We start from the raw sequence: 17,747 nt of genomic DNA, 5'->3' as shown, positions 1-17,747 counted from the left end.
GTGTGTGTGTGTGTGTGTGTGTTTGTGTGTGTGTGTGTGTGTGTGTATGTGAGACCCAGGCACATATACAGATCAGAGGATAACTTGCAGGAGTCAGTTCTCTCCTTCCACCTTTATGTGGGTTCTGAGGATTAAACTCAGGTCATCAAAAAGCAAGCACTTTTACCTGTTGGGCCATCTCTTCCAACCCCATGAAATCTTTTAGAAAGTAAGCAAGCTTGTTTTAGGCATCACTCTTTATCTAACTCCAAGTATTAGTTTGGTTGCTGTAGTCCAATGGCCAGTGAAACAGAAGTGGATTTGAAGTAATTTTTAACTTTGGAAATCTTTAATAACTTATTTATTCCCATTTCCCTTTTGCCGATATCAATGTCGGGCATGTTCCCATCCCAGCAGATAAGGACGGGGTGAGAGCTGCACACAGTTGTTTAATAAATCTGCATGCGTTCAGTGGGCCCCGACCTGTTCTGCCCTCAAAGAAGGCATAAGTTGTTCTCTTACATGATTTCTGTCCTTAGAAGACAGGAGAGGAGCGAAGCAGAGTGCAGCAGTGAGACAAGGAAGCAAGCAGCATGGACTCCTGACACAGGGGCACCAAGAGGACCACAGGGAGGGCAGTGCAAAGCTGAAAAAAGACGACCAACGTGACACCCTTGGGTGTCTCTGGTTCCATCTGAGTAAGCTCTCCCAATGTCACAAAGGTGGTTTGGAGACAATGACTTTGCCTGAGTAGTCACAGTGGAGCCGAAATCGTCCAAACACTCAGATAGCCTGTGACAGTGAAGCTAAAAAATGTCCACACCCTCGGATAATCATCCATTTCCCGCCTCACCAACTTCAGCCTTCCATGGCCAGTGATGGCCCACCTCTGATGGGGCAAGGCTGACCACAGAACAAGGGCCCCCTTGAGCTCTTCGGGCATGTGTTAAAACAACCTACTTCTCTTTAAAGATCTGAAAGCTTGGAGATACTAAGTCCGTGGCCCTTTCTGGGTCCTCTCTGTGTTTTTAGCACTATCCAAACAAGAGTTGTCTTATGACATGAAATGACATCTTTAGAAACATCAAAACCTTGCTCTATCCTAAGGACCAACCCCAAGAATTTTCTAGAGAACACAGAGGGATAGGAATAAACAGGAAACAAATGGATAAGCCACAGTTACGAGAGGTCTTGCTTTCTAGATTTACAAGCGTGTCTATATTCCTTATCATTGGATTGTGTTAACAATGCATTTTATAGACGAGGAAGTTAAATCCCAGAGAGGTTGAGTGATTTGACCTGGCTACACAACTAGGAAACTGTGACCGGGATTCAAAGCTATTAGAATGATGTCTCTTGTGGGATACATGCTCTGAACATTGTAGAGGAGATAAAAAGAGTCAGAGAAGTAAACATCAAATCTACAAGTGTGCTGGGGTCGACTGAGCATGCCTGTGATCCCAACAATGAGGCAAAGGCGGAGAGATGGCTGCAAGTTCAAGGGTTGCTCGATGCCTTGTCTCAGCCACCCTACTTTGAAAAATGTCTAGGAGCAGAAGGGGATCTCACAGGGGCCTCTTGCGCTTCTTCCTGTCACAATGATTCTCTTTTCGTTTTTTTTCTCCCTGCTCCCAGCTTTACTGACCAAGAGCAGTACTTACTCTGTGCGATGGCCATGACTCCGGACAGGGGAGTCATGATGAGGTTTTGTGATTGCTGGGGATTGTGGTGGGAGAGGCTGTGGATATTCGTCAAGGTGCTGACCGGGGGCAGTCCTCCTCCTGACACTGTGATCTGCTGGAGAGAGCAAAGAAGGGCCGTTGAGTAAAGCAGCCTGAGTGGATTGAACCAACAAGGGCTGCTTTCAGGATGCTATAGCCTTTCAACTTTGTTCACACAACAACAAAAGTTAAACAATGCAGCGGACTCTGTTTGAGACACTAAAGGAGAGTGGCGACAGGCGGGGCCCTGTCCTCAGGACGCTTGTATTTGTCCCTTCTTAGAGTTGCCGGCTGACTTCAGAAGTTCTGTTCCTGTGTTGTACGACAGTCACTTGCTCACTATTCATGTGCCCTCTGTCCTGATCTCCCATCTTTTATATTACTGATGCTAGAGATAGGTGACTGAGGAAATGTCTAAGGGTCCCCCATGAGGGAAGACTAGGAGCCAGGAAGGTGTCCAGTGCTCTCTCTGAGCTCTGTCCATGCATCAGCTCAGTCTCAAGAGTTCTGACATGCCCATTTCCCAGAGGAAAAACCGAGATCAAGAGTAGATATGCAACTTGCCTGAGTTCCTGAAGCTCAGAAATGGTATGCCTGCTATTTGAGTCTTGGTCAGTCTGACCTAGGATCCATTTTTAAATCTATTTTTAGAAGAAAGTCTCCAACTAAGGGTTGGAGAAGCTAAGGCTTTTCTGTTTTTCCAAATCCTCACCATCCTTTACAATTGTCCTCCCTCCCTCCCTCCTTCCTTCCTCCTCCTCCTTCAGTCAAGGAGCTGATGTTGCTAATGACAGAACAACTAAATCTTCACTGGGTTTCACCATTATTCTTAGTGACAGATTCAGAGGTGAAAGCGACCAACTCTCGCAGACGTGTTTCCACATGGCTTCTCTAGTTCATTCTTTCATTTGTCCCTACTAAGACCTTTTCCTATTCTCCATCTCTCCAAGCATCAAGTCCTATCAGGGACTTGCCTTGATTTAACAAATGTGTTTATCGTCCACTGACGGAAACTTTCTCAACAGTACTAAATAAAAACTATTATAAAAATGTGTTGTTTTGATTCTAATATTATCAGAAATACTTCTAATGTCCTTGTACTAGTTATAATCATATAAAAATCAGTTTTATATGAACACATTTTCATAATAAAGTATTTTGCTAGCTACAGTTTTGAAATAATTTCTAATTTTTTCTTTTCCTACTTCTTCCTTTTTTCCATTCTTTTTGTTTGTTTGTTTGTTTGTTTTTGTTTTGTTTTGTTGTGTTGTGTTGTGTTTTATGAAGACAGGATTTCTCTGTGTAGTCTGCCTGTCCTGGAACTTACTCTATAGATCAGGCTGACCATAAACTCAGGAGATCTGCCTGCCTCTGCCTACTTAGCGCTGGAATTAAAGGCATGGGCTACCACCATCCAACTCTAAGTTTTTTCCTAAGCGGACCCAAGCATTGCCTAGAGAGTCAGGTACCCTGAAGAGGGGTTACGGCATTGGTGTCTGTCATACACACAGCTACCTAGAGCTTTTCAGATTCTAGGTCTCTCATTACTACCTGGAAAGATGATAGCTCCTGCCCTGTCCTTCTGGTCAACCTCACACTTTCCAAGGTTAACTTGGAAAAAAAAAGAAATGGGGTGGGATCTTGAATAGGTTTGTTTGTGTTTTTAAAATGAACATGGAGAAATGAGTTAGAGGTCACATGACCAATAAAGAATTTTGACCGCATCAAACAAGAGAGAACCAGCCTGTTTGCTGAACTTGTTTTTCAGAATGTCAGAGTCATTAAAAAAAAAAAATCTATGACCTGCCCTCAGACCAAATCCCTTGGGTAATATGGTCTTTTAGGGAAAGTCAAATGAGTGCAGTTCACTTTTGTTTGATGGTGTCACAAAAGTGTGGATAAAAACCATGTATGTGTAGCTTTTCTGTTTGTTAAGCCACGTTCCCAGAAGTCCTCAGTCCATAATGACACAAACAGAGCAAGCATTATGACGGTTGTCCCTGTGTTACATATTAAGAGAGAAACAGATGAACTGTATGTCATTTGAGTAAGTGAGGGAGCCTGAGCTGGGGCTAAGGTTTGCTGGATTTTCCAGTCTCATCCACTTACTGTGCTTGGCAACCTCTGTCGAGTGACTTCCCACTTGAAGAAGTAGCTATTACTTCCTGCTTGCTTCCAGGATGGATAGAAGCCAGAGAGTTGCCAAAGATACCATGATGACCCTTAACACAACAATTTGGAGAGCCTGGACTCTGTAAAACCTTTGATACAGTGATTTCTTTATGTGGCCATAACATGTCAGGTTAGTGCTATTAGCCCTATCTTGTGGAGAAAGAAGATAGTCTAGAGAGGTTAAGAAATGTCTCTAAACTTAATTTTTCAATAAAAAGAAAGAAAAGAAAGGCCTCAAGTGGTAACTGAAAGCAGGTTATCTGCTTGTAAGGTCCAACTTTACACTGGCGAAGTACTGCAGGAGTTAAAAAAAAAAGGTTAGCATACAGAAAATACAGCCTTAAAGTAGCTATGCCGTTTTGGCACAAGGTGGCAGGGAGGGCTTATTCCCAAACAGAGCTGTAAGCAATCTCTACACCAACCCTGTCACAAGGACATTACTTCTCTCAGTTTGCAGGCAAAGATGCTGAAGCTAAGCAATTCTTTGACCCTATGCTGGTAAATTTCAGAGCCAAGACTACACATTTGGGTTCTCTTGCCCATGCTCCTGTTTTATTTATTTATTTTTAAAATATGTATGTGGGGTGTGGGCATGTGTCTCTGTGTGTATGTGTATGGGTGTGGTGTATGTGTGATGTGTGTTGTGTTATATGTATGTATGTAAGATGTATGTAAGTATGTGGTATGGTGTGTGTGGTCTGTGTGTGCTCTGGTATGTGTGTGTGTGTGTATGTGGTGTGTGTGGTGTGTGGTATGTATGTATGTATGTATGTATGTATGTGGTATGGTGTGTGTGGTCTGTGTGTGCTGTGTGTGGGATGGTGTATGTGGTGTGTATGTGTGTGTGATGTTTGTGTGATGTGTTATATGATGTGTGTGGTATGTATGTATGTATGTGGTATGGTGTGTGTGGTCTGTGTGTCCTATGTGTATTATGGTGTATGTGGTGTGTGTGTGTGTGTGTGATATGTTTGTGTGATGTGTGATATGGTGTGTGTGGTGTGTATATGTATGTGTGTGTATATGTATGTGTAAAGTGTTTGTGTAATGTGTGGTATAGTTGTGTGATGTGTGGTATGTATATATGTGTGTTTGTGTATATGTATCTATGGTGTGTGTGGTATGGTTTGTGTGGTGGGTATATGAGTGTGTGTTTGCATATATATGTGTGTGTGTGGTGTGTTCATGTGATGTGTGGTATGATGTGGTGTGTGTATGTGTTTATATATGTATGTGTGATGTGTGGTATGGTGTGTGTGATATGTTTGTGTGATATGGTGTGTGTGGTGTGTATATGATGTGTGGGGTGTGTGTGTGTGTGTGTATGTGCGTGTGCACGCATGTGTGTATGACTTTGTGTGGTCCTCACCTCCTACCTTGTTCAAGCAGGATCTCCTATAGTTTGCTATTCTAACACCAGGCTAGCTGGATGAGCCAGCCTCCAAGCTTTCAGGAACTCCCTTGGCCTTTCATTTCCCTACCACCCTGCTATGCCCAGTTTTATGTGGCTTGTAGGGATCCACACTCAGGTCCTGATGCTCACGCAGCAAGCCCATCTCCCCAGTCCCACTGTGTCCTTTTTAACTGTCTCCCACTCTTGTGTTGGTGGACCTGGGATGCACTTGTTAGACATTAACAGGGAACAGACTCCTGACTTTGGGCACCAGGCAATAGTGACATAACATATGAACCAGGGTGTTGGAGACAAGCGAAAAGCCAGGCCCTGCAAACAAACTTCCAGATGTTTGCTAACACTGAAGTGCGCTGTCTTGGTCAATCATCAATCTAGCACATGGCCTAGTGAGGGTAATGCTGAGAAAAGAGCATAAGAGTGTGTCAGCAGGCTACGTGTGGGACAGCCTGGACGTGGGTGATGTAGTTTGTACCTTAGAAGGAAGATCAAGAGAGCACAAAGAGAGACTCCGGGGCCTTTAAGAAGTAAGAGCTAAGAGTTGGAATTACATTTTATTTTATTTTATTTTATTTTATTTTATTTTATTTTATTTTATTGATGCTTGGGGCCTTATTCTCCTAGGCAAAGCACCTCTACCACAGAGCTACATCCCTAACCCAGAACCTGGGAGTTTATTATTCTAATTTTATTCTGTGTGTATTAATGTTTTGCCTGGATGTATGTCTGTGCATCACATGCATGCCCATGGAGATGGCATTAAATCCCCTAGAACTGGGGTTCTGTACAGGGGTGAGCCACCATGTGGGTGCTGAGAATTGAACTCTGGTCCTCTGAAAGAATAAGCAGTTGTCCTAACCACTGAACCACCTCCCTGGATCCACCTAGGAGTCTTTAATCCATGGAGAAGCGAAGGCCTCTTTTCCAGTTTTCCAGGGTAGCCTGAATAATGCTTCAACCCTAACTTGTTTGTGTTTTGACTGTCGACAAATCATAAAGACTGGGCGGGGGGGGGGCAGCTGGAGAGATGGCTCAGAGCTTAAGGAGCATTAGTTACTTTTCTAGAGGACTTGGGTTAAATTCCCAACACCTGCATGGCAGTTCACAATGCTCTGTAACTCCAGGCCCAGGGGGTCCAACCCACATGGTGTATAGACACACAGGTAGGCAGAACATCCATTCACATAAAATAAAAATAATGGTTAAAAAGCACTATAGAAAAAAAAAAAAACAAAAGAAACGACAATGGCAGCGTGCACACATTGCTGTCAGGGAAGAAGGGGCTCTCAGGGGCTTGGGGAGAACACAGAGGACTGAGAAATGCTTCCTAGGTGGTTGCTCCATCTGGTTTGTTTATAAAGACTCCCACGAGGGAGGCCAGCTCAGGTCTCCTGAAACTGGAGTTGTCCAGACCAGGGCTCCCCTCAAGACCTACATGTTGTTTTTCTTCCAAGGAACTGGAGACTTGGTCACCTGTGACTCACTTCTCCTGTGTTGCCTACACAGCTCACACGTCAAGGTCTAAAATGGCAAATGCTCCCTATCACCTTCCAGCCCCCACCAGCCACGGTCACAGGTGGGGGTTGGACACCTTGCGGGAATGTGTGCAGCTCCACCTTTGCCGTTGGAAGTCAGGAACCGTCAGCTCCTCCTTTCCAGGAAACAGAGCATGACCCAGAGAATAAAGTTTTCCATTTCCTACCCTCACGGTTGGTGTCGTAATACTCCTGTTGTCTCAAAAGCCCTCTCCTGTGCCCTTGGGTTGCCAAAGCCATGAATTGGAGAATGGGTCTAGGATGGGGTTGGAGGGTATAAAGAGGGGTTCAGAGAGACTGGGGGTGACAGGAATCAGAGTGTTCTATATACATGTATGAAACTGTCAAAGGACAAATTCGATAAAAGTTCTCTCTCTTTCTCTCTCTCTCTCTCTCTCTCTCTCTCTGTGTCTATTGTACATACATACATGCATGTATATACATACATGTATATATACATGTATATATACATATATGTATATGTATATACAACGACTCGGAACTTTGAACACTTAGATGAGCCTTACTGAGCAGGATAAGTGTTCATTCATCTGGTTGTGGGGCTGCAGTTAGAGGCACAGAAAACTTTGGTAAAATTGTCATTGATAATGGGGGGACAGCATGGCCGGTCACGAAATAGTCATTGCGCTGAGTGTTTTGGTATATGCTATCACACTCCCTCAACAACCTGGTTGAGGCTACCCCTGTTTTATAGATGAGGAAAGAGAACCGAAGTCGTAATTTGCCCAAGGCTGTACCACTCTGAGGTTCCGGAGCAGAGAGTTGAGAGTTGGTAACTGAACCTTTGAAGTCACTGTTTCTTACTCCAGACACCACCCCACCCACTGCACCTGCCAATACGTCCTCCCTCCCAGATCAGGAGTCCCATCTCCTACTGTCCTCTACATCCCGATACTGTCCTCATCAGGACCAAAGGAGTCAGGAAAGGAGTAGGGGGCTTGTTTTGGAGTGAGGTGTTTTCTGGGTTAAAAAAAAAAAAATCTGGTTCTGGAGGCCTTGGACGGGAAGGATGAATGAACATTTTATCAACACAAATGTCATTGGCAGGCCGAAAACAAACAGCGTCCCACCCGGCTTGCTTCTTTATGAGGCATTCAATCAATAAAATGAGAGCAGGGCTCTGTCAGATTTATTGGCTGGGTTCAAACTGAACACCTCTTCTACCCGCCAAAGGCTGGGTCACCAGTCTACCTTTTGGTTCCTGCTCTGGACCGCCCCCATTTTCCCCTGGTGGGGCTACAATGGTTCATTGTTTAAGGCAGGCCTTGTGAGAAGTTGTGTTTGTCTTGCCTCTTATCTTATCAGCTCCAGTGGCCCAGGAGTACTCACCATTTTACTGTCAGGTGAGAGGAGACTGTGGCCTGGGTCCAGGCTGGCCGGGGAGACTTGCTGTAAAACCGACTGGCTGGTCACCATGGCACTGTTACCATGGTGACTGATTGTCGAAGAGGAAGTGACCTCATTGTTTCCCGGCTGGCTGTAGCGCACTCCTGCAAAACAACATGAACCCAATAGGAAAATTAGTGTCGCCAGGGCCCCTGGACACTGACTCAGTGCCTTCTGTTTTCAATGGTGGGTGACAGGAAAACAGCATTGTTTTCTCCTCCGTGTCCACTCACAAGAATGATCAGCCATCTTTCCTGCCATGAGGGTGGTGTGGCCTCTACTTTAATTGTAGAATATAAGATTTTATATATATAAATATCATATACAAATATAATGTTTTGCCCTTTTGGTTGGGAATCTTAGCCTGTAAGAGCTGAGCCACCTTTCCAGCCCTGTGTAAGAGACTTTGGTCCATTTTGGTTTGTTCTTTGTTATATTGCCAGGGTTTTAGCACTTGACAGTCACCCCAGTCAACTTCTATTCAAGGATAGAAGGATGGAAAGGATGGATGGGAAGGTGGAAAGCAAGAGAAAGATGAACCTTCTGAAGGCAGGCGTGGTTCTCTCTGAAGGCAGAGGCAGACCAACCCACAAGAGTGAGGCAGTTTTCGGATCAGAAGGAAGAATTTTCTAGCAAGAAAGGGATCGACTTTGGGATTTATAAATGAACAGGTTCAAATCCTGTCTTGGCCTCTGCCTCCTCCCATGAAACAAGAGAGAATATTGCCTCTCTGGGGCTATTCAAGGATTGGAGGCAACCTCTCTCCAGCTCCCAGCATTATGCCAAATACCTCTGGACTGCAGGCAAAGATGCTTGGCAGGGTGAGCTGTGAGCTGGTAGGGGATAGACCTCAACACATCTTGAAGATTCTTGGATTCTAGGACTCCTCCTCAGGTCAGATTCTTTTTTTTTTTTTTTTTGGTTTTTCGAGACACTTAGCACAGATGGAATGGAATGTTCTGGTAGCAATTTCTAGAGACTCCTGCTCTGGCAAGACTGATTGCTGCACTGCCCAGGAAGCAACCTGGCAGGAGGTCTGGCTTCTGCCCTGCTGCTCTTTCCTTTGGAAGCATCTGGACTTCACTCGGATTTCACCTGCATGTTTTGACTCCCTGACCAGCTATTTACCTTCCCAAGTTACCCTGCTCCTGAGAGAGTGGAGATAACACTGGGAGTCATGTGTGTGCTCACCTCCCAGCCTGTCCCCACCATCGATTCGGTCTCAAGTCAAACAGTCTCTGGACTTAGCCTATTTAATTTGGCTGAAGGAAAAGAGCCAGCCCTCTGATGATCAAATATGGGTCACAGGGAGGCTTCTCTTCTACCATGGGCTACACGATTATTTATTTTAAAATAATTAACTAAGGATATCCATGAGAAACAAAAGTCTCCACAAGGTGGTATGGTAAGAGTCAAGAGCCTCTTGTTAGAGGCTAGGCAGCAGAGCCCATTTGTTGTGTCCTAGCATTTGTACCAAGCACAGATGGGTCTCTGAACTTCCCATTTATGATTTCTGGTTGGGAGCTGGAGGGTCCCTGTTCTGATCACAGCTTTGCCATCTATCTACTGGGTGAGTTCCAGCTTCCTTATCTAGAAGCTGGAGGATGCTGAGCTGTGGCAAGGGGACTGTCATTACTGCAGTGTGGAGGGAACTAGGCAGAAGGCTGGTCAGCTCTAGGTTCACTTTCCTTCCCCACTAATGCTCCTCTCATAGATGTAACAGGTACTAGAGTGATCTTCTAGAAGCAGGGATGGACAGATATTATGAGATTGTCCACCAGGAAGAGATGCTCTTATTAGAAAAATTGTAGTCCAAGTTGTCGTACATTTCATGAGTTCAGAAGAGCATTTAAAATGTTAAGGAATGAGGAAAACAGAATGTGTAGGCTCTGGAGCTAGGTGACCAGGGCTTAAATCTTGGCTCCATCATGTATAGTCATGTATGCTTGGGGAAGTTACTAGCCTCTCCTGGGCTTCAGTTTCTTATTGTTAACAATATCCAACCCTTAAGTCACAATGAATTAATGGATGTGAAAGTACTTAGGGTGTATACTTTACAATGGACATAGAATAGTTGCTCCAAGTGCCCCCCCACCTCCCTACTCTCAGACTATCTTCATCCAAACATTTGAAAACTTCATTAAGAAGTGGATGCTCTTTTTTTCTTCAATCGCCATTCCACGCTATCTGGTCGTGGAGATAGGTGACAAGGACTCTGGGCTAACCTTGATTTACTGAAGATACCAGGTTATCTGTTGCCAGAGAACTATGGAAGAAATGGCTGTGGTAAATCATGGCCACAAGCCCTCCACTCACTTCTTGGCTCAAGTCATTATTTGGTCATGTTCCTGTCATGGACCTATGAGCCACAGAAAGACATCCAAGTGCAATCTAGAGACTTCCCTTAGGTGCTGTACGCTGCTGTTCTCTGGGAGTCATGGACCTTGGGTTATTACTGAATTTCCAGCAACCCATGAAACAGAGTGATTTCCATTCAGCAACACCAACTAGAAGTATCAAAAGAGCATAGGAAATGTTCAGTCCCAAGAGACAGCAACTCCGGCCTTGCCTTCCTATACCAGTACCCATCTCTAGGATACGCTTCACCAAGCTGTAGCCTGGGATTTCTGTGTGCATGTGTACCATCCCATAATTATCTTTCTTTTCTGAGAAGATCTCTCACTAGCCCTGAACACACCAAATGTGCTAAGGTAGCTAGCTAGCTAGCAAGCCCCAGGAATCTGCCTGCCTCTGCTTCCCTAGCCCTGGCATTATAAAACTCTGTCACCATGCCCAGAGTTTGCAATGGGGCAGGAGAGGTAATTGGGGATCAAACTCAGGTCCACAGTTTTGCAAGGCAAGTACTTCACTATCTCTCTATCCTCTCTGCTTAGAAGCTTCTGATGACCCCTTGCTGCTTTCTGAAGGAGCCCAAATACCCGTGACTGACAGAATGGGGACCTTACCTCTCCATTCTGCCTTATTTAAAATGTATCATCCCTCACCACAGTCCATGCGGTCACCTCAGATCAGATGGCCCCGCCACCACCTATGTGCCTTGCCTGTGTGGTTCTCTGTTCCCTCTATGTTGACAGTTATTTTCCCTACAGTATCTCTGGGAACGTGTTCTCCATTCACCCTGTTACTTAATGCTCCCGTCCTCTAGGCTTTGAAGGCTCTAGAGCAGTGGTTCTCACCCTTCCTAACGATGCAACCCTTTAACACAGTTCTTTACGTAGTGGTGATCCCGCAACCACAAAATTATTTTTGTTGCTGCTTCATAGTGGTAACTTTGCTACCGTTATGAATCAGAATATAAATATCCGGTATGAAGGATGTCTGCTATTCGACTCCTGTGAAAAGGTCATTGGACTCCCCCCAAAGGGGTTGTGACCCACAGGTTGAGACCTGGGGCTCCAGAGACTCACCATCAGGAGTCTCCCTAGTCTCTGATGTGTTTACTTTTCCCTTCCTCTCAAAGGGAAGAGATGCCTTAGTTATTGTTGCTAACAGAGCGCCTGGCACTGCGTCTACTCACAGACCGAAGGAAGAAGACCACAGCTGCTTTGATAGAGAGAGGCAGGAGCAGAAAGAGAAAGTATGGTCAGTTCTGTACTGGAAGTGTGAATCTGTTCCAGACCTGTTACCAGGGGATCGCTGGGAAACCACACAGATCTCCCAGTTGAGAAGCACTGGATGAATGCGAAAATCTGCACAAGGATGAATAGGACCGCACAGAACATGATAAACAGTCCTGTGCACACACACACCCCCCTGAACGCCAGTCAGCCACCTCGGCCACTCAAGGGCTATATGCCACATCTGTGCCCAAGAGGAATCATCATTCCCTCTGACTGTAGACAATCCTGTCCTCCACGTCACAACAATGACCCGTGACCTCCTGACACCTACTTCCTTAGGCAAATTACAGGACCCTTTCAGGCCCAACTGCCATGTTTATTGTTGGACAGCATTTATGCTTTTAACCACCTAGCAGTGGCAGACTCTGGATGGAAAGCTTTCTTTTTTAATAACATGTCACTGATGGTGCAATTTTCCCCAACAACCCTGTGTGTGTGTGTGTGTGTGTGTGTGTGTGTGTGTGTGTGTGTGTGTGTATTTAGATGCATGTATTGGTTTACACAAGACTAGCTGCCTGTGCCACTTGTGTTCAAAGACAACCATGATCACCATACAGGAGGATTCGAGAGAAGGCCTGCTCAAGTGTCACATGCCTGTTTCAGGGGCTTCTACCTATAGCTCATAGACATAACTGTGTAGCCCACCTCTCTAAGATGCTCAAAAACCAGCAAAGACTTCAATTCTGGAACCAGCAAAGCATCAGTCCCTAGACATTTAAAACTGTTTGTCTGTCTGTCTGTCTGTCTGTCTGTCTGTCTACCTTTACTTTAAGTCCATTATGATTCTGGATCAGTCAACTCTTTCAATTTTGGTCTTTTTTCTTTTTTCCTCTGGAGGACATATAGATTTCCTACCTCTGGTGATAGATGCTGGATTAATAAAATAATGTTAAGAGAAGCACTGGTTTTCCTGGGTTGGTGAACAGAAGAGCAAGGCCAACCAGGAAAAACTGTGTCTGGAATTCCTCTCCAGAAGGAGAGAGAGGAGAGTACTTTTAGGTAACGTGGGCTCGGCTTGTCCCTCACATGGCCTTTGCCACCGAAGCCTGGGGAAGGGGCTCTCTCGACTGGGATCTGTACCAGGTGAGCAAGGTGAACCCAGAACCTGGTGGGTTGCCTTCACCCCTGACACTTCATTTCGAAGCCAGCTCTTATTCGTGATAATGAAGGAATGTTCCTCCAGTTAGTGGACCTATGCCAGCTCGAGTGAGCGCCCCAGCCACCGGCAGAGTAAACATTACTCAACTGGTCAGGGCTCTGTCACACACATTCTTCCTCTGTGTTCCTAACCTCATGCAGAGCACAGCCCAAACCCATTGGGTCTGAAAACTAGATCTCTGAGCTGGGGTAGGAGGCAGCGTGAGAAAGTGCTTGCAAAACGAAGCTCTTGTGCCCACGAATCATGGGCAGACAGAGCTATTTCCTAGGAAGCCCCCAACCTTCTACTGCGAAGTGAAGGGTGGGGGCATTAAACTGGTCTTGGTGGCCTAGCCATATGTCCTCATAACCCCTCCCACCTCCCTCACCTAAACCCCAGTCACTTTTACTGAGGACAGAGGCAGAGAGACTGCAGTTGAGTGAATTCCTCAGAGACTCATTTATCATTGAAAGAATGCGAACAATCCCTTAGCTTCAAATTGGAGACTCGAGAAATCAAAGCTTCCAAATGAATTAGCATGGATGCCTCAGTTTCTCCATGGGAAGCACAGGACTTTTTGCCACTCTGCATACCAGTTTCTCCCTAAAGATAAAGACCCATGTTTGCATGGGGTTTATGAGATTGAAAGTCTGAAAGCCTAGGTAAGGGGTGGGGGTTGGGGAAAGCTGATATAAAATGAAAGCAATTTAAACACTAGGTGGGTCTCAGTTCTAGATCCCAAAGACCTCAGGTGGGAGCCCCATTCATGGCAGGAGAGACACAGACAGGCCTGGGAGGACTGCAAACACTCCTGATTCAAGGGGTAACACATTGAGTGACACTTCAAGGAGGCCCACAAACTGGTTTTCTTATAGAAATCCAAGTAAACACGAGCAGCGGGGAAAGAAAGAAAGAAAAGCAAGCGGTTGAGAAGAGGTGCTAGTGGGCTTGGTGCCTTCAGACATAACCTCCAGGCAAGGAGGCAGGCGGGACGGACACCCATGGCCTTCCTTCCACAGGGCTAGTCTTAGAACTATGTCCTCACGTCCTTGCCAGAGAGCTGGTTCCTGCAAGCAAACACCAGCTGGTTTGTAAGATCACTTCAGCCCGGAGCCCAAGGCCACAGCTGAAGGAGCCTACCTGGCATTGGAGAACTCTGGCTGGCCTCATCCAGATGAGCGTCTACACTGGTTTCTCAGTGGCCACAGGCCCATGTGACACATTGGACAGCAGAAGTTCTGAGGTGATTTAAAATACCTCTTGCGGGGGGGGGGGTGTCACCCAGCAAATCTGACATTTTGAAGCTGACCCCCTTTCTTCTCTCTTACAATCCCCAAATAGACTCCCGATATGATAAGCCACTTTATCATGACCCACAGATAGTTTGAAACAATTTTATAGGTTTTCACCCTTGTTTCTTGGCTGCACCTATCCTGAGAATGAATATATATATATATAAAATGAATGAATGGATATTATATGTATACATATATATGTGCATATATATCCTGAGGCAGGCTATAGTCCCCTCAGCAACTTCTTCTTAAAGATTTATTTATTTTACGTACATGAGTGCTCTATTTTCATGCGCATTAAAGGAGGGCATCAGATCCCATTACAGATGGCTGTCAGCCACCATGTGAGAGTTGGTCCCAGGACCTCTGGAAGAACAGTCAGTGCTCTTAACCACTGAGCCATCTCTCCAGCCCCCTCCTCAGCAACGTTTATATGGATCATGGACTGTGTCAGATACCCAGTGTTTTGCAGAATGAATCAATAAGAAAAATTGGCTTGACTGGGGGTTCCATGAGAAGGAACTGTGGGATATATAGATAGAGAAAGAGACAGAGATAGAGATAGATTCATCTCATTCACACATATATATTCTAAGTCTCCTGTTTCTTTCTGTAGTAAGAAAAGATACATTTTTTTTTTTAAGAACAAAAGAGGAAATGAAAGAGGAAATTAAAACACAATCAAAATGGAAGAAACATTACTTATAGGTCCGAGCAATTTCATGTCGGGAGGCATCAGACAGGGTGTGGAGGAGTGTGTGGGATGTAGGAGGCTGCTTTCTGCATTGGGATCCCATCCTGTGCTGAAATAGTGTGTGTGTGTGTATCCGTGCGTGCGTGCGTGCATATGTACAGGGCTCCTTAAGAGCAAGTGCTTTCATTCTTATAAGCTGTTTCTGAAGTGAGGCTTAGAAGTGACGGCACCTAGCCTATGCCATCTTACTGCTGGGCAAGGAAGACTCACAGGCCCTGGAGATGTAGAAGCGAGACACTTAAGTTTATACTCAGCAAGTGTGTGGTCCACTGGGTTGACTTTTGAGGTAAGGAAAAGGATCTGCTAGTGGGCATTCACTGTGGCAACGTGAGTAATCTAAATGTGTGTGTGTGTGCTTTTTTTTTTTTTAAATAAAAGAAACAGAGGTAAAAGCCCAAGAAGGGTTAATGCTGGACATGTCAGTCCAATGCCTGTGGGGGCAGACGGTGTCCTGCTACAGTCTGGCTTCTGGGGTCTTGGCTTTTCTAAGAGGTTGCCTTTGCAGGCAGGGGTAATATGGCTGCAACAAAGGATCCCAGGCTATGCTGACAAGGAGAATGGTGATATTCCTAGTGGGCTGGGCAATGTGAGGAAGGCTATAAAGCCATCAGAAGACTGTGCTGCTGGGTGTCCACACAAAGTAAGGATCTATAAACAGACATCTGTATTGTGACTAAAGGGCTAATAAAGTTGCCTTAGAAAAGAGAAGGTCTTCCACTGTGACCTATTCATAAGCCATTCCCCCATTGGGAGGGGATGCCCAGGGACAAGATCTTTTGAGGCCTGACAAGTATTAGAGCTGTCTCCCTATGGGGCCTGGTCAAACCCCAGCCTCTTCATCGCTATCACTGGGACAGCTCCATCAGCATCATCACCATCATCATCACTAGCATCATCAGCATCATCATGACAAATCACTGCCGATCACCCAGCAAGCTTATGCGTAGATGCTCACTCCGGGGAGCACCAGGTATCAGACACTGAGCCTTTGGCAGGCAGATGAATACGGGTTTCTAGTCTGCAAGGAGCATCAGGTGAATGTTTGGGGAACACCAGCAGAGATGCTCAGAGTCTGGCAGATTCTCTTCTGCCTCTTGTTAGCTCAGACATACAGAGAGTCTAGATCACGGGCACTCAGTAACTCATTCAGAAACTCAGAATAATGCAGTCTAACACTTGTATTGTCCAAGGGGTATTGATTAGTAAGAGATTATAAAAGGATCTAAAGTGGCAGACCATGATACAAATTAGTACAACTAAACTAGGTGAATGGTCTAAATCCATAGAAACAGCCATGCTGTGCTCTTGGAGAGGTTTCTGAGAGCGTTTAATGTTGCCACTAGTTTATGAACTGTAAACTAGAGATAAGAAATGGTGCATCAGGATATTGTTTCCTGGAAAGGGAAGCGAGGCTTCAAATAATATTTACGGGTGTCATAGAAAAATGAATGCTATGCTCAGTTTAACCATAAAATGGGATAACAAACTTACAATGCAGAGCACTTAGGCCTTGAGCTTTTGGTCAGAAATCTCTCCATAACCAGATACATTCACTCCATAATGAAAGAGAGTGGCTACCGTGGTGCCAGGTCTAGCAGGAGAGACCTTGAAGAATCCAGCAGGGGCTTGGACACAGCTCAACTCAGGGATCTATCACTCTGAATGCATGCACAGAGAGCCAGGTGTCTGAAGGCCCCACTTCACTATGGAAACAAGGCAGACCAGTTTTGTTTTGTTTTGTTTTTCTTCGACAGGAAGGGATGCAAGCCCTGGAGTAGAGTTCTAGGTAATAAAGAAGATAGGCTGCACATCTCTGCTCCCACCTGTGAAATACCTAGAGATCAACGAAGCACTTGCTTCTCCATCACTATGCAAACTGTGGGTGTTGTTTGGAGAGTTTCTGCCCTTGCTGCACAAGTACTCAATCCGGCTTCATGGCCATCACAGTCCAATGGGTGCAGAGCAAGGAGAGGCATTCTGCCAGGGACGGGCACACAGACTGCCACTCAAAAGCCCCGGAAGTGTTAACTTCTGACAGTTATAGGTGTCTTGTTTATGCCCAGTATAAATCTGTTTATTGTGACTGGCCCCACCCAATCTGCCAATGTTGTAAAGCCCTAATGGTCCCTAATAAAGGTGGAAGGCTTCTAACAGCACAGAGTTCCTGAAACAGGGATGGAGTGAGGGAGAGAAAAAAAAAGAGAGAGAGAGGGAGGGAGACAGATGATGAGCTTAACAATTAAGTACCACAATGGCAAATCTGTACTTTGAGCGGTAGAGTCTGGGACCTCAAGACTGGAAGCAACACAGTCTCCAAGTAACAAAAGCTCAGAGTCTTCAATTAACGATTGCCCAGTGTTACCTCTGGGGTTCGGGGCTCCCCAACTCCAGCTGCCTCTCCTTTTCCAGCTGAGTAGAGAACGCTTCAGAATGCTCTCTTGCGCTGTCTAGCTGAGTGACAGGCAATTCCTGGATGTGCATCCAAGTGTCTTGGGACACGTGTTGTAATGCTCTATATCCGCATAACAGCGATGTTGATCCTCTACGTGTGTGTGGAGCTACCATGACTATTTTTTAACAAGCTCCCGAGATGACTCTGATGTGCTCTAGGAAAGAGACGGGAGGGCCCCCAGATGTTGCCAGTGCTTCAGTTTCATGGTTCTGGCTATCTCAAGTGATGGCCAAAGTTCATGG

At 45.5% G+C, this 17,747-nt stretch overlaps 1 protein-coding gene and 1 long non-coding RNA gene across 5 annotated transcripts in view; one reads left to right on the top strand and one right to left on the bottom strand.

Moving 5' to 3' along the window:
• Positions 1 to 17,747, bottom strand: part of Hnf1b (HNF1 homeobox B) — a 55,295-nt gene that overhangs the window by 14,779 nt on the left and 22,769 nt on the right. For 2 of the 4 annotated variants that reach the window (XM_031353602.1, XM_031353604.1), the window contains exons 5-6: positions 8,169 to 8,329; positions 1,641 to 1,776 (exon numbers count right to left, since the gene is read on the bottom strand). In XM_031353602.1, coding sequence (XP_031209462.1) covers positions 1,641 to 1,776; positions 8,169 to 8,329 — 297 coding nt within the window. The remainder of the gene's footprint in view (positions 1 to 1,640; positions 1,777 to 8,168; positions 8,330 to 17,747) is intronic. The other 2 variants (XM_031353603.1, XM_031353605.1) reach the window with 1 other exon arrangement.
• LOC116078404 lies at positions 3,756 to 6,990 on the top strand. The gene is made up of 2 exons (XR_004113528.1): positions 3,756 to 4,002; positions 6,790 to 6,990. It is a non-coding gene; the product is annotated as an uncharacterized LOC116078404 (long non-coding RNA).

This window comes from Mastomys coucha, unplaced genomic scaffold, assembly GCF_008632895.1.
Source record: "Mastomys coucha isolate ucsf_1 unplaced genomic scaffold, UCSF_Mcou_1 pScaffold5, whole genome shotgun sequence".
Taxonomy (NCBI): domain Eukaryota; kingdom Metazoa; phylum Chordata; class Mammalia; order Rodentia; family Muridae; genus Mastomys; species Mastomys coucha.
The sequence above is the reverse complement of the archived record's forward strand: the minus strand, read 5'-3'. Positions and strand labels throughout refer to the sequence as shown.